The 16,081-nt window shown below is 34.9% G+C and overlaps 2 protein-coding genes across 2 annotated transcripts in view; both read left to right on the plus strand.

Annotated features, from left to right (window-relative positions):
• The first annotated feature begins 910 nt into the window (after positions 1-910).
• On the plus strand, positions 911-5,960 carry LOC129939355 (trichohyalin). Its single transcript, XM_056047336.1, has 3 exons — positions 911-3,298; positions 3,365-3,522; positions 3,814-5,960. Exons 1-3 carry the CDS (start codon positions 1,446-1,448, stop codon positions 4,785-4,787), a joined length of 2,985 nt encoding a protein of 994 aa, XP_055903311.1. The 5' UTR covers positions 911-1,445; the 3' UTR covers positions 4,788-5,960.
• Positions 5,961-11,735: 5,775 nt separating this feature from the next.
• LOC129953630 (protein king tubby) overlaps positions 11,736-16,081 on the plus strand; it is a 164,203-nt gene continuing 159,857 nt past the window's right edge. The window contains exon 1 of the mRNA XM_056066869.1: positions 11,736-12,730. Within this exon, the coding sequence (XP_055922844.1) occupies positions 12,689-12,730 (42 nt within the window). The 5' untranslated portion in view covers positions 11,736-12,688. The remainder of the gene's footprint in view (positions 12,731-16,081) is intronic.

Raw genomic sequence — 16,081 nt, forward strand, 5'->3', positions numbered from 1 at the left:
CGGCCCTAGAGGCATTTTAGGAAATTGTAAAACAGATAAACTCACCAGAAAAATACAGTATACAATAAATTCTTTAACGTTCTAAACTATTGCTGATGCAAGACGCTACGAAGAAGGCAAACAAACATCAGGTGGTAACGAAGAACATCTGACCTATACTAGATTTTAACCGCTCAAGCTGCTTGCTATCCTAAGCCGGTCACATATAAGCTTGATAATCCGTGTCATAAACGGGCACTGTCTAATAAAAAAGCACACCACTTGGCTAGTATTCTCGAATGACTTTTGCAGAAGCTGTATGGATGAGAAAGAGGAGGAAAGAGTTCTTCAACTCGTCTGCAAATGCCCTGCTCTAGTTCAAAAACTCAAGACCAACCTATGAGAATTCTTCTATAAAATCAGAGGGAAAAATATTATGGTGACCTTAATTTCTTGTCCGGTCTTAGAATTGGATTCCATTAAACAAAATTCACACATTTGAATACTTTGTAACGGATATCACTCTGCCAAATTCCATTATTTCCGTTTCCTTTTGTAGTCCGGTTTCAAACATTACTTAATTCCACAGACACCAACCACTTTAAAAAAAGCAAAAGCTTCGAAACCATTTAAGCTTTGTCAAAAAAAAAAGTATTTAAAAATGAAAAATGAAAAGCAAATTTCATATATGACGTCAAACACACCCATTTTCATCACTGACGTGATTTTCTTTTAAAACTTTCTAATTAACTTAATTTCCACACGCTCATTCATCATCAGCTGTTTTGCCTTCGCTAACCTTCTCTCACATTATCTTCACTCTTCCGTCACCCAATTTTTCAACACAAATTTATCATCACCGCCGCTCCGAGGAAGAGATAGAAAAATTGAAAAAGTTCCCCCACAGAACGATGACAAAAACAAATCCCCAAGTAGTATATTTCAAGCGATGAAGACTCGAGCAATGGGTCAACAACAACGGTGGTTCTGCGATTTCGAAAATATTTTCTAAATTTTATTTGATTCGATTGTTTTTTTTTTTAAACTAATTTATTTCTTTTCGACTTTCAATATTTTAAGCTGATTAATTTTGTTTTTAATTTTGAAAAAGATTTTAACCTGAAAACGGTGTTAGAAGTTTGAAATTCTCTATTTTCATTTTTGAAATAAGGGAAGACCTTAAAGTTTCACTTCGGAATGCGAGCAATAAAGTGATATAATTATATTTTTATTTTAGCAGATAAATAATCGGTATTAATATTTTCGTGTTCGAGTATATCTGTGTCGTGACGCTTTGAGAGTCTTTGTACATATATACAAAATATACACGACACGTCGACAGACTTTTGAAGACATTTTGCAAAATTCTATTTTTAACTACGGCGCGGCGTGCTATTGCGAGAGAACAAAAACGTTAAAACAGGTCTAGATAGAATTTTTGTTGCTCGATTGTCTACTGAAACAACATGGAACCTGGTCAAGAGTCATCAGATTCAGCTGTTGTTCGACGTCGTCGAAGGGTAGCTAGGCCAACAAGGGAACAAACTCCAGAACCAGGGTTGGCGGCGGCGAGGCGAAATTATTCCGATGAGAGTAGCAGTAATTTCGATCAGCAGGCAGTGCAAACGGTTCGAATGCAAATTCGACCTCCTGGCACTATGTCAGCTCACGAGAGCAAGATTCTGAGAAGACGCGATAAGACTTTCGCTAGTGCAGCCGCACGAAGTCACTCCCAGCCTCGCCAGGCTGAGAGGCTATCGTCGCCGGAGGCTTTTGATCTAATCAGAACGGTAGAAAAGAGAAGCCTTTCTTCACCAAGACACAAGGAAGAATCCAGTGAAGGAGAACGGTATGCCACAAGTCCCGAAATCGTTGATAACTATCCTGGTTCACCAAGTCGTTTGCCTCCAGGACGTCAGGCCCCAAAGGAGGATGAGAATCTTAGCCGTTTAGAGCTGAATTTAAGGAGGTTTGAAGATGAACGCAGGAGATTCGAAATGGAGAAGAGAATTTTCGAGAAGGAGAAGCGTGAGCATAAAGTTCGTTACAAGCAGTATTTAGACAATGAAGAACGGAAGAGACTTATGGAAAACTATCGGAAGATGAGCGACCGAATGCACGTTCCCAATGACCCTGAAGAGCGCCGTAGAGTCGTTCAGAGTTTGAGACTCTCTCGAAATGAGGCTGCGGTTAGACAAAAGCAAGTGAGGCCATCGAGGTATGAGTCCTCGACACCAGTATCGTCATCAGAATCAGAAGCTGTACAGGCTGAAGATCATCGCAAAAACCATAGGTCACCGCCTCCGCCTTCCCAGCCTTCTCAAAAATACCGTCCCAAAGAGACCTCTCCGCCAAGTGTAACTCCCCAAGCCCCACCAGTTCCAGTCCGTCGCAGTGTAAGTCGCAATAACTCACTGTCTCCGATTCGTCCAGCACGAAGATCAAAAACTCCCGACACTAGCAATAATGCATCTCGAAAGTCTTCAATTGAAGAGCTCCCTACTGTTACTACCGTCAGCACGGATAATATCGAACGAAAGAGAAGCTTTAGAAACTCCAGCTATGAAAATGAACTTCAACAGCGAGCTCTTGAAGAAATTTATCGTAATGCAACTTCTGAAGAAACCAAAACACAAAGTCTTGGCCGCAAGAAATCATTAAGAAACTCTGAAAAGAGAAATGGTTATGTAGAAGATGATGAAGACCCCCAGACAAATGGATCACGAAAGTCTTCAATTGAACGTGAGTTAGAAAGAAAACGAAACACCATAGAAGAAAACTTGGAAAAGGCTCGAAAACTCTCTCTAGAAAAGGCTGAAGCTTTGCAACTTGCCAGAAAACGCAGCCTCGAGAAAGCTGAATCCTTACAAATTTTACGAAAACGTAGTCTTGAGGCTGCCGCTCAACCGAAAGATCAAGCTATACTTAATGAAAAGCCTGATGTAAAATTGGTTAAACAGCCCTCGCTGATTTCAAGATTCATTGCTTACATGAAACGACCAAAAACAGCGTCCACCAAAGACGAAACCCGTGCACCGGCAGAAAAACTTTTAACAAAAGTCTTCTTTCGCGAAATGTCTCGTGAGTTTCGTTTCGAATGGCTCAAACTCAAGGCCGATTATCCTCGCGAACTTGATGCAATGTGCCGCGAGCGTAACAAATGTCTGGTGAATTTTATAATTCTTGTTTTGCTGTGTGGCTTTGGAGGCTTAATGTTTCGTTACACGGAAGGATCTTTGGAAAATATCTACAAATGTGAGGTGCGAAAGGTCAAGCGGGATTTTATTGACCACTTATGGACTGTAAGTCATAATATGAGGTGAGAAAAGGATTTTAAAGTCGACCAATGATGAAGGGTGATAATTTTTTAATAATGTTTTCACAGAGAAGATGATTGGAAATCAGCCGCTCGAACGAAGTTAAGAAAATTCGAAGAGGAATTACATGCCATGCAAGAACTTGGAATTCGTCGATTTCCAGGAATGAAATCGTGGAATTTTGTCAATTGCGTCTTGTATTGCTGGACCGTGATAACGACAATAGGTATTCAAAATAATGGCTTCAGAATTTGTAAAATGTTTGTAGAAAGGAATAAGATTAAAAAAAAATTTCTAAAAATATGTATCGAATTTTTTAAAATGTATTTACTTAGTTATGGGATAGTTTCAAGACCATGGCTGATGATAAGAGCTTGACAAGAGCTTTAAGACTTTTTCTTTGTAATTTTCGTTAGTAACTAGTTTAAGAATAAACGAATAACATTTACTTAAATATTTTAACTAATTTATTGACAATTCAAAAGTAATTAAGTTAAACTTCAAATTATCTTTTCAGGTTATGGCCACATAACACCTCAAACTGTACTCGGTCGATCGTTGACAGTCATCTACGCCATCATAGGAATTCCAATGTTCCTGATATTGTTGGCAGATTTCGGTAAACTCTTTACTCGAGCAATTAAATTCGTGTGGGCCTATGTAAGGCGCATCTACTACACCGGAACGTGTCGAAAAGTTCGAAAACAACAGCAAGTCATGGACGTCATTAGCGGATTTAACACAATGTACGACTATGCTGTCCGACGACCAAGTCAATACTTTGGCAACCCCAATGACGAGGAATCAGCACACCCAGACGCTCCATCAGAGCATCCACCAATATCTAATCAACTCTACCCAAACCCCCAAACTCCAGGCTCACATGTGCCATCCCATTTGGAAACACCATCTACTCCGTATCCTGAAACCTTTGAGGTCAACGATGAATTCAATTTACCCATCTCACTGGCCAGTGTCATACTCGTCTCATACATCCTCGTGGGAGCATTTGTGTACACGATGTGGGAGGAATGGACATACTTCGAAGCTTTCTACTTCGTTTTCGTGTCCATGTCAACGATTGGATTTGGTGACTTCGTTCCGAATCATCCGATTTTCATGATGTGCAGCATTATTTACCTGATTTTCGGTCTGGCGCTAACTTCTATGTTCATCAATGTGGTGCAAATTAAATTGAGCAATACTTTTAAGGATGCAAGTGCGAAGATTGGTGCAACAATTGGTCTAACAATGGCCGAAGGAAGTGAGTCGATTGTCCCAACGCCATCGGATATAGCTTCTGTTCATATACCAAAGTTGGGAACAATTGGTGAAGCCATGAGTGAGGAGTTATCGCCGAGTGATGTTATAAACTTGCCACCGCCGACATTTGAGCCTGGTCCACCTCCACTTCTACCCAAGAAGGGAACATTAGCCCCTGAACCTGAAGAGAAGCCGCCAAAGAAGAAAAAGGGTTTCTTTAAGAAATAAAACCAGAATCCAGCCGTCATTTAAGAACATTTTACAACTAGTCAGTTTTCTTTTTAGGAATTTTTATATGCGAGTGCCTTTTTTTTAAATTTTGTGTTTACAGCTTTAAGCTTAAAGAGAAATATTTTTACAAGTTTTTAACTAATGAAAAAAAATTAAAAAGTAAATTTAAGTAAAAATAATAATTTTGAGAGTTTTAAAGACCTGAAGAAGATTAAATAATTAAGTGTTTCAAAGTTTTGAGGAAAACCTAGCGATATGTCATGGCAATCATGATACAGATGAATTAATTAATTCTTTTTATTGTGATTGCCACAGAAGATCGCTACGGTTTTGCTGAAGACATTTTAAGATAGAAATTTAGATTCAATGTCTTAAATATTTAATAAGTAAAATACGTAGGCCTTATACATTAATTTTAATTTAACAATTTTATATTAAAAACGATCATATTATTAAATTAATTGAATACATTAATAATTTATAATACGAATCTATACTTATTTTTTTAAAACTTCTGTTTCTACACAAGTGCTGGAGATTATTTTTATCAATTTTAACTGATCACATTTAGATTATTGTTTAAAATATCAAATTAAACTTAAATAACATTTCAGCTCAATATATTATAGAAACATGATTTTAATTATACAGAACTTTCGGATTAGATATCACTTTGAATCTGAACCAAGTTATTCTTTAGTTTGAAGACTTATAATAACTTTTTGATTTTTAGTAAATAAAAATGGTATTTGAGTGTTTCTTTTTTATTGTAAAAATACATTTAAATAGTTTGAACAAATTTTTATAAATTAAGTAAAAACTTGAATATTAAAACATTTCATCCATCAATTGTCAAAAATTTCAATTCAAAGAATTTCTACGACACAGGTGTCAAAAAAGCTCGTGGAAAATGGTATTCTTTTAAAAGTAAAAGTTTATAAAAATATAAAATTATGAGTTATGATTTTTAAATCAATTTTATTTAATGGAAATAAACAAAACATATTAATTTAAGAAGTAAATACATTTAAACGTTTTTTTGCCTCAGAGAGAACTTTGCTAAAAAAAAAATATTTTATGAAATAAATGTGTTATAAGACAAAATTTAAATATAATATTAAATGAAAAAAATATTTAATAAAAGTTATTCAGTGTAAGGTAAACAATTAATATTGTATTTTTTATTCAGTTTTATTTTAAGTAAAGTAGTACACAATTCCATTGCTTTGGGTTCGTAGAGGGGTGTGTTCAAAAAGATTACTTTTAGACAAGTACGGTTTCTAACAACAAAGCAACTTTATGTAAGAAAATGTTGAGATCCCCTAAAAGTTAACAAGGGAGCTAAGATCTTAGATTTAGAAAAAGTAGAGGAAGCAAGAAATTCTTCAAGAATTGAATTCGGTATAAAAACTGTAGATCCCCTCCAGCCTTGAAATTACTCGAACCTTCGTACATAAATTTCAATACATATACGAGTATAAAACTTGAACACAGGAATGGATAAGTGCTGTAAATCTCTAGGCCTTGGTTTGGTTTGGTTTTAAAAGTTTTGCATGACTGATCTATGTACGATTTTTTTGTTTCTGCAATAAGTATTTGCTTTCTTAAACTAAGCGCATATCCACAATTTGTTTGCTTAAAAACTTAAATAAATATGAAACCATTATTATGTTTATTATTTTATGTTATTAACTTCCCATAGGAAGTTATTGTAATGGATCCGATTTGTCAAATTGAAAATTTTGACATTTCTCGACGTTTCAAGGTCCCTAGAGTCGAAATAAAAGATTTTTAGAAAGATGTCTGAGCGTGCGGGTGTCTTCATCGACTTCAAAAAAATGTTGTTATACAGATAATAAGGCAGAAAGATGCAGAAAGGGCTCTCAAGAAAATTGCGTGGGTGGTTTTTATAACATAGCAGTTTGAAAAAAGGTGAACATTTTGGTTAACCCTAAATATCTTACGAACCAAAAACGCTAGAGACTTGAACTAAATTTTATATAATAAACTGTGACGTGATACCAAACAAGTTATTTTTTGGAAAAAATCCATTTAACGTTTTTTTTATAAATCAAAAAAACTGAACAAAAAAAAATTGTCACCTCCAAAATTTTACGACTGAAATATGATTTCATCTCCAAAACAATTTTGTGCAACGATGAATAATGTTTTTGACATCTGATAAAATTTTAAGAAAAACCAAATTGACAGTTTTTTTTTATAAAAAATAAAAATCCAAAAAAAACATTACTCAAAATTGGTAAAAATTGAATATCGATTCAAATATCTTTTGAAAAACTTAAATTTAGGCTTTAAACTTATTTTATCTTATAAAAAATATTGTTTTCAACATTCTGAAAAATGTCGAGAAAAATCGAAATGACAGTTTTTTTACAAAAATAAAAACCTAAACAAAAATTAATAAACGTTGGTAAAAATTGATTTTCGACTCAAATATCTTTTCAAAAATTTTATATAATAGCTTCTTATTAATTTTTTTATTGTTTTCAACACTGGGACAAATTTTAAGAAAAATCGAATTTTCAGTTTTTTTTACAAAAAATAAACCCTAAAAAAAATGTATAAAAGTTGGTAAAAATTGATTTTCGACTCAAATATCTTTTCAAAAGTTGTAGGTTTTGGCTTTAAACTAATTTTATCTTATAAGAAATATTTATTTCAACATTTAGTAAAATTTTGAAAAAAATTGAAGAAAAATCGAATTGACTGTTTTTTTTACAAAAAATAAAACCTAAAAAGAAATTAACAAAAGTTGGTAAAAATTGATTTTCGACTCAAATAGCTTTTCAAAACTTAAAAATATTTCGATATTCAGTATTTTTTATATAAAAATCCAACAATCCGTATTTTCATAAAAAAATAAAATCTACAAAAAATGGTTAAAATTGATACGAGTACCTACAAACTTTTAAGCAAGACAAATCGACAGACGGGATGGGAAGTTATCAGTGTGGGTCGCATCCCAGCCTATTTTTATATTTATGTTTTTATGTTTATTCTATTGGTGGTCTTAACAAAAAATGGAGAATTTATGTTGGGCGCGACACATGGGTCGGTCAACCCTGACAGTAGATGAAGAACCTGATAGCTAGTCAATCCCTTTCTTAATCTGCATCGTATGACTTAACATTGCTTCTTAACAACAAAAACATTGCTTCTGACTAACTGAAATCGATTGAGGCAGTTGTTGTCGTCACCTTATTAAATTACCATCACCTTTATTATTTGTTCTTATTAACTAAAATTACTTAACATATTCTTTTCTATTAAAATATACTTTGAATTAAACCTCATTATTATAAGTAATACAAATTCGCCAGTTATAATTAATTTTTTTTTGTTTAGAACCAATTCTCAGCTAAAATGATGCAATGCGTTAAGTTCCATAAAAAAGCTGTTTTAACAGTGGAAAAAAGTCGTAAAATGAGTATAATATTCCGTCGGATACCCCTTTTGCTTAAGCACCGACTCCAATCTCTTTGCCATTGATTTAAAAAGCTTTGAGGTGTATTCCGGGGATATGGTGCCCTATTCTTCCAAAAGAGCCCTTTTTAAATCTTCCTTGCACGAACTCGCATGTTTTCGAATTTCAAGCTCCAGCTTCGACCATACATTTTCGATGGCGTTTAGGTCTGGCGACTGGGCACGCAGTTCCAGATTAACCAAGTTTACAATATTCCAGACTTGTGTTTTGGTATAGTCGAAAACTGTCCTTGATGTTAAATTTTTCAACACTTTGTAACAAATATTGGTTCAAAATATCTAGATATACATATGTTTCTGTTCATATTACCTTCGATAAAAACCAGGTATCCTACGCCAGCAGAAGACATATAGCCCCACGTCATAACATGCCCTCCAACGTGTTTCACTGTCGGACACTCCTTCCATAAAAATCGGCATCCCTTAAGATCCGGCGTATTGTCTCAGTGCCGCACTTTCCATGTAAATATTTTTCTGCTTATTGGGCAAATTTTGGTGCACTTATAAAGTAGGATCATCCTTCACTTTTCTTACAGTCCATCGGCAATCATTATCCTAAAATATTTTATTTGAAGCTCCTTTCGTCTTACTGATCACTCGATTTTTACGGACATAACTTTCAATTATATGTTCCACTGTCAAAGAATTAGATTTTACCATTTCTATCTTTATGGCGTCCTATTTCGAAAACACAAATTCGAAATATTTAATTAAGCGATTGAAACACGAATTAAAAATGAGCTGCTACTTCAATTTCGTTATACAACAAAGTCAATACAGTATACATCTTACCGTTAAAACTGAGTGCATCATTTTAGCTGAGACATTGCTTCTAAACAAAATAATTATTATGACTGGTTAAGCTATTAAAAATGTATAAATTCTTCATTTTTCGTTAAAACCATCATTGGAATAAACCAAATAAATAATATAACGAATGGTTTTCTTTTCATTTTCAAGCTGTTCCCTTTTTATTTAAGTTTTTTTAGCAAAAAAATTGAGTGCATCATTTTGGCTGGGAGCCACGTATATTATCGATTGTTTTGATATCCTTTCTTTTTTGCAGGAGGCATTTTAAAATTCTTTGGAAAGTTGACCAAAGTTAAATCGAGATTCCAACAGTTCGTTGCTAATGAAGTTCACCGAGCCGACAGCATTCTTAGACAAAAGATCACTTCTAAAAATAAGGAAGAGTGTCGGAGACAAAACTGAGCCCTGGGCACATCAGTGCTTATTTTCTGGGTTTTCAGTTTTGAACGGTAAACACTTACTTAAGAAAAACATAAACTATCACAGTGCACAAAAGATTAATATACATAATAAAATCTTTATTTTTAAAACTGTATTTCAACTGGTTCTAACTTTTGGTGCTACAGTATGGTTTGACAGTGCTGAGACACAAAAAAAAGCTTTGAGTAAGCCAAAACAAATTCCTAAAATGAATGCTTAATTTGCCATAGTTACTTAATTAAGGTAGCGCTGCAGTCCGGGTGGACCTGATGGGCCTTAACCAATATGCATCTCCAGCCAGATCAGTCCCTAGCAAGCTGTCTCCAGTTTCGCACGCCAAGGAAACCACCTGCGTGCACCACCTGAGTCGTGGTCTTCCTCTCAGCGCTTTCCTCCGGGATTGGATTCGAAGACCTTCCGGGCTGGAGCGTTGATGTCCATTCACTCTACATGACCTAGCCATCTAAGCCGTTGTACTTTAATTCTGTTAACTAGGTCAGTGTCACTGTACAGCCCATATAGTTCGTCGTTATATCTTCTCCTCCATTCTCCATCGATGCATACGGGACCAAAAATCACCCGAAGAATTTTTCTCTCGGAGCATCCTAAGACGATCTCATCTTTCTTTGACAGGACTTTACTACTCAACGATTTGCAAGAGTTATTCTTCGTTTGATTTCAGCGCTGGTGTCGTTGTCTGTGTTTATAGCGGTGCCTAGGTAGACAAAGTGCTCAACTACCTCAAAGTTATAGCTGCCCATGGTAACGTTTTGTCTAAGACATTCAATGTCCTTTTTGATGACAGCATATGCTTGGTCTTGCCTTCATTGACCAATAAACCCATCTTCTTCCCTTCTGTATCAATGCTCAAAAACACTCCACTGACATCAGGCTTTGATCTTCCAATTATGTCAATATCACCAGCGTATCCGAATAATTGGATGGGACTTTGGAATATTGTGCCTTTAGTGTTGACGGTTAAGTTTTTTACAATTCTTTCCAGAACGATATTGAAGAAGTCGCATGACAGTGCATCGCCTTATCTAAAACCTTTTTTGCCATTAAAAGCATCGGTGAGATCTTTTCCGACATTGATAGAGCAGCGTGCATTCTCCATCGTCATTCGTCCATCGCCTTTCTTATGATTGGGAAAACCATGCTGAGATTCCACTCATCGGGCATGCTTCCATCCGACCATATTTTGCAGATAAATTGGTGCATGCTTCCTACCAAGTCATCGTCCGCTGCTTTGAATAGTTCAGCAGCGATGCCGTCAGCTCAAGCAGCTTTGTTTAACTTCAGTTTAGATATAGCTATCTTCACTTCGTCGAGGTTGGGTAGGCGGAATTATTGATCTGCTTAGTTTGCCATGGTTTATAAATTTTATCTTTACAAACAAAAGTTTTTGAAAAGATGTTTTTATTCAGATAATGAACTTATATATATGCACTTAAATTTTATGGACAGCAAATTTAATAGACACTGTAATAGAAGGCTAATAATAAGTAAAAGAAATGTTTATTTTGGTTATTAAATAGCCTCAAAATAATTCTCAATTAAAATTTGAATCGAAAATATTAAAACTCGTGTTTAACGGTTTATTATGGTTAAGGCAATGTGAGAGATTGTAAGGTTCTTTTTGATTGCATTCATTTTCTGTCCGGTTTTAAGTTTTAGAGTTTCTGTCAAGCCTCGTTTATTTGTATAAAAGTTGTTTTTATGAATCTGTGAACAAGTTTTTATCATTTTCTGTGAAATACACCCCACCGAACCTTTTTGGCATTGACAGTTTAAATGGTGCGTTCACAGTGAAAGTTTAAACTTCATAAATTTCCATTTGGAAATTCTTTTATAAGAATATATTATTGAATTTTTAACTTTTGTAAACAACAGAATATTGAACTTGAATTCATAATTTACACCTCTGTTAGGTATTTTCCAATTCGACAAGACTTTTTCTCATTTATTCGATTTGAATATTCTTCCTTTTTCCAACTGTCAAATTATCCTTAAAGTATGCACTGAATTTTGTGATTATTATTTTTCACCACGAAATATCCCACCACTAAAAAAGGAAACGAAATTATCTCACTCACACAATCTCAAACCCCTTATTATTCATATTCACCATAGTAAATAATATTATTTTTGCTCTGCGTCTCCTCGTAGCAAGCCAGCAAGCAAAGCAGTAGCAGCTGTCAGTTTTCAAGTCAATTGCAGTCTGTCTGTCGCCTTGAGAAGGTCGAGTCGATTGTGTCTTGTAACGGTACTACACTTACCCGCAATACTATATCGTGTACGTGTTCGATTCTTCATCATCCCTTACGTGAGCCAAAAGGAATACAAAAATATCTATCCACCCTGCCGTTGTTCCTATGCATGTTTTATATTAAAATAAGTCGTACCTTTAATGTAGAATTAGATATAGGCTACGCACCTCGTGCATAAATTTATACTACGCGTGTTTGTTGTTATTGTGGAAAGTGAGACGAGAAAGGGCACCGTCACCAACACCGCCACTGTCACCGCTACTGTTGCTGTAGCTGTGGTTTATTTTAAATTCATCGTTACCTTTTATTTTTACCGGTGAGTTACGTCTTTTTGTGGACACTTTTCAGTGTGGTTTCAGTTCGGTTTACGGGGGCCAACGGCCAAGGTGAGGTTTTTGTTTTCGATAGTGCAAACGCGGACGGTCGTTCAACGGATTGGCGGCGGCGGCGGTACGGCGCAGCGTGAATGAATGAATCACAATCATAATTATTGTTATCCTTACCCCGCAAGGTAAAAAAAGAGTGAAAAATAGTGCTCGGCGTAGCGGTCGGCTCTGCCTTGGTTTTGGTTGTTTTGTTGTGCCTGTGCCATCGTCTTTTCGTTCTTCTTATATTTATTTTCTCCCTCACGACTCGAGTCGAGACTTCTTTCACCTTTTTTCTGTTTCATTCATTTTGTTATCACGAGTTTGTGAAAAGTTTCACATTTTGATTACGAAAATAGTGTGAAGGGCAGTTTGCAAAAAAATAATAAAAAGTGCAGCAACAAACACACATTCACAATCCGCTTGGTGTATTGGTTTTGAGGAAGGGAAGAGGAAGCCGTGGGGACGGACGGCACTGAATACAACAAAAGTGGCAACAAGAAAATAATTTAAAAAAATAAACAGCAAAATGTCAGCACTCAGCAGCCGTCATCAAAAGATGGAACAACAGGTAAGATGAGAATGAGAAGATTTGTTGCGGTTGGATGGATTACTTGAACCTTCAACCTACCTATGTAAATATAGGTGCCTACCTACTTCCCGGATGCGTGCGTACCATTAAATTTAACGGCAAATGTTTTCTTTGCAATTTATTATTATTTTCTGTTTAATTTATGCATATACCTATAAGTATCCTGTATGTAGTTTATATATTGTGTTTTAAAGCCTGATAAATTGGAATTAATACCTATGTGAGAAATCGATGATTTTCTTTGATTGAAATTCGTCTATTTTCTTTTTTTAGGAAAACAAATTACATATAGGTTTGGAAGTAACCTCTACATACCTTTTATACATTCCTTAAAATAAGTATATAACGTTAAAGGATATTTTTGTAGATACAAAGATAGAAAGGCAAAGGCAAAGAATAGAAGAAAAATTCAATTTGTTTGTGTTTCGGCGATAAACGACAGCTGCTACCAGGGGCAACGTGGTTTGGTTTTTTTCGAATGGGAATGTTCAATGTGTGTTGTTAAATTTTTGTTTCTTATTCTATTTTCCTTAATCCACAAATCCACCTAAATATTCCTTGCTTTGCTAGAAAAAGGCTACTTTTAGGAGTTAACAACTCATTATTCAGATTTCGTTAATTATAAGACATATACATAGGTATGTGTTTAAATACATATAAATACAATTGTATAACTTACAAACAAGTGTTAAAAAAGTCAATAAGTTTTAAAATTTTCAAAATTTGGCATTATTTTCTGAAAGAAATATCAACTTGTACTCTTAGTACGATTAGAAAATCTTAAAATTCTCCATACGAAAACAGCGTCAGAAGCACATTTTGTTCCGAATAGTTTGACATGCATTTTTTAAACTTTTTAGAAAACAAAAATAATCTTGGTACCAAACATTTGCACCTATAAGCAAACCAAGAATATAAACGACTCTGTACTCAATAAAAGGATATGGCGCCAGTTATAGCTATCATTCGTTTTCATCATTGAAAACTAACATTGGAATTTTTTTGGCAGGTCGTTTATAGCTTTCATTACAAATGTTTGTCATTAAAACAAAAAAAATGCTCTGATTGAAAGCCACCGAAAAATGTTATCTGGCAGAAATCTGTGATTGGACTTGTGTAAAATTGGAACACAAATCAGTGGAACGATTCGTTTCACTTCTGAACATAAAATTATCAGCTGTTCAGGAAAATGAATTTCCGTTCGGAAAATAGAAAGTACATTTTTAGAAATTCGTAATAACTCTTTTTTTTTTCCTAAAAAGCTATAACTGACGCCTTAAGATTTAAAATTCACTTTTTAAATTGCCAGATTAGTTTACACACTTTCAATTGAGGTATAAACTTCCCATTGGAAATTATTGTAATACGTTCGATATGTCGAATTGAAAATTTTATTATTTCTCGACGTTTCAAGGTCCCTACAGTCAAAATAAAAGATTTTTAGAAAGACGTTTGTGCGTGAGTGTGAACGTACGTTCGTACCAAAGTATGGTCCGTTGTGATGTGACACCACATAGATCAGTTGATCAGCTTAACTCGTCATAGGAGACAAATAATGTCAGAATTTTTTTAGATCGCTGGTATCGTTAAAGTAGTAGTCTCCAAGGTGGATTCAACTTCTTTGGGCATGTGCACAGAAGATGAGAGATTGTCTCCTCCTCCTCCTCGTCAATGCAATTCCTACAAAAATCATTTAGAGGGGTTCCAAGTCGAATAGCATGCCTTCCTATTAAGCAATGCCCAGTCAGTACATATATAACGTAGGTAATGCGCAATCTACTCAGAGAGATTAATTGTTTTGAGCGCCTGGTGCTAAGATTAGGCTAAATTAGTTTTATCGCTAAACAGGTGGTGGTGTTATTCCACCTGAAGTTTGTTTACTCTATGGTATCTTGCTTTAGCATCAGTTTACATGTATAGCTAAGAGGATACCTATGCTAGCATTGTGAGCCAGCAGAGGTAAAGTTGTTCCGCTTTTTGCAAGTTCGTCAGCTTTGCAATTTCCTGGAATGTCTCTATGGCCCGGCACCCAGAAAAGGTGAATGTTGAACTGTGTAGCCATCTCCGTAAGAGATGATCGACAATTTAGGGATGTTAGTGAGTTAGTGGAGACATAAGTTGATATAACGTTTTCTCTAAGCCATGATAGGACTTCTTTTTTAGCCAGGATTATAGCTTGGAACACGCTACAATGATCGGGTAGACGAAAGGAGAGACCTAAGTTTAGTCTATCTGAGTATACGCCTCAACCATCCTCATCGTCCGTTTTTGATCCGTCTGTATAAAAATGTATAAAAGTTTCTAGAGTAATTAGTAATTCATTTATTATTAAGTTCCAGAAAAGAGGGGATAGGACACCACCTTGTGGCGTACCTCTGCTGACACCCCTTTGTGCAGAAAAAATTGCCCAGATAATCCTGCTTATCAGCATCTTATTAATCAATTCGCTGATCGACTTATCTACCTTCAGAGATGTCAATACACGTGCAATTGCAGATGTGTCGACATTGTTAAATGCACCTTCTATATCTAAGAAGGCAACTAAGGTGTACTCTTTATGATGGAGGCAATATTCGATTGTACGTACTATACTGTGTAGAGCCGTTTCAACTGATTTCCCTTTGTTATGAGCCTTTGAAAGGAGGGACTTATTAATACTTGCCCTTAAGTGGATATCGATCAAACCTTTAAAAGTTTTGAGAAAGAATGATGATAAGCTGATAGGTCTTAGGTCTTTAGGCTTAACGTGGCTGGATTTTCCAGCTTTTGGAATAAAAACGACTTTAACTTTTCTCGGGATGTATGCCAATTTAGAGCACCCCTTGAAGATGTTTTCTGGGATGGGTATTAGAAAATGCATGTTTTTTTACCATAGAAGTTTATAAAAAGGTGAAAGTTTTGGTTAACTCTAAATATCTTACGAACCAATGACGCTAGAGACTTGAATGAAATTTATTACATATTGTAACGTGGTACCAAACAAGTATATTTTTGGAAAAAAATCCAATTAACGGTTTTTTTTATAAATCAAAAAACTGAAACACAAAATTTATCGAATAAAAAATGATTTTATATCAAAAACAATTTTGTGCAACGAAAAATAACATCTTCAACATTTGGTAACATTTTGAGAAAAATTGAATCTACAGTTTTTTTTTATAAAAAATAAAGTTGTTAAAAATTTACTTTTGACTCAAATAGCTTTTCTTTAATTAAAAATATTATCTTCAAACTTTTTTTTATTGCACAGAAAATATTGTTTTAGATACTCCATTTTTTCGTACAAAAATGAAATCGACAAGAAATAGTACGCAAATTTGGTAAAAATTG

Source organism: Eupeodes corollae, chromosome 1 (genome assembly GCF_945859685.1).
Source record: "Eupeodes corollae chromosome 1, idEupCoro1.1, whole genome shotgun sequence".
NCBI lineage: Eukaryota > Metazoa > Arthropoda > Insecta > Diptera > Syrphidae > Eupeodes > Eupeodes corollae.

Bases quoted from the DNA above. Each gene is read 5' to 3' on its own strand.
- LOC129939355 (XM_056047336.1), top strand. From the start codon at position 1,446: ATGGAACCTGGTCAAGAGTCATCAGATTCAGCTGTTGTTCGACGTCGT. The intron at 3,299-3,364 runs GTGAGAAAAGGA...ATGTTTTCACAG, and splicing joins ACTGTAAGTCATAATATGAG to AGAAGATGATTGGAAATCAG. The intron at 3,523-3,813 runs GTATTCAAAATA...TTATCTTTTCAG, and splicing joins GACCGTGATAACGACAATAG to GTTATGGCCACATAACACCT.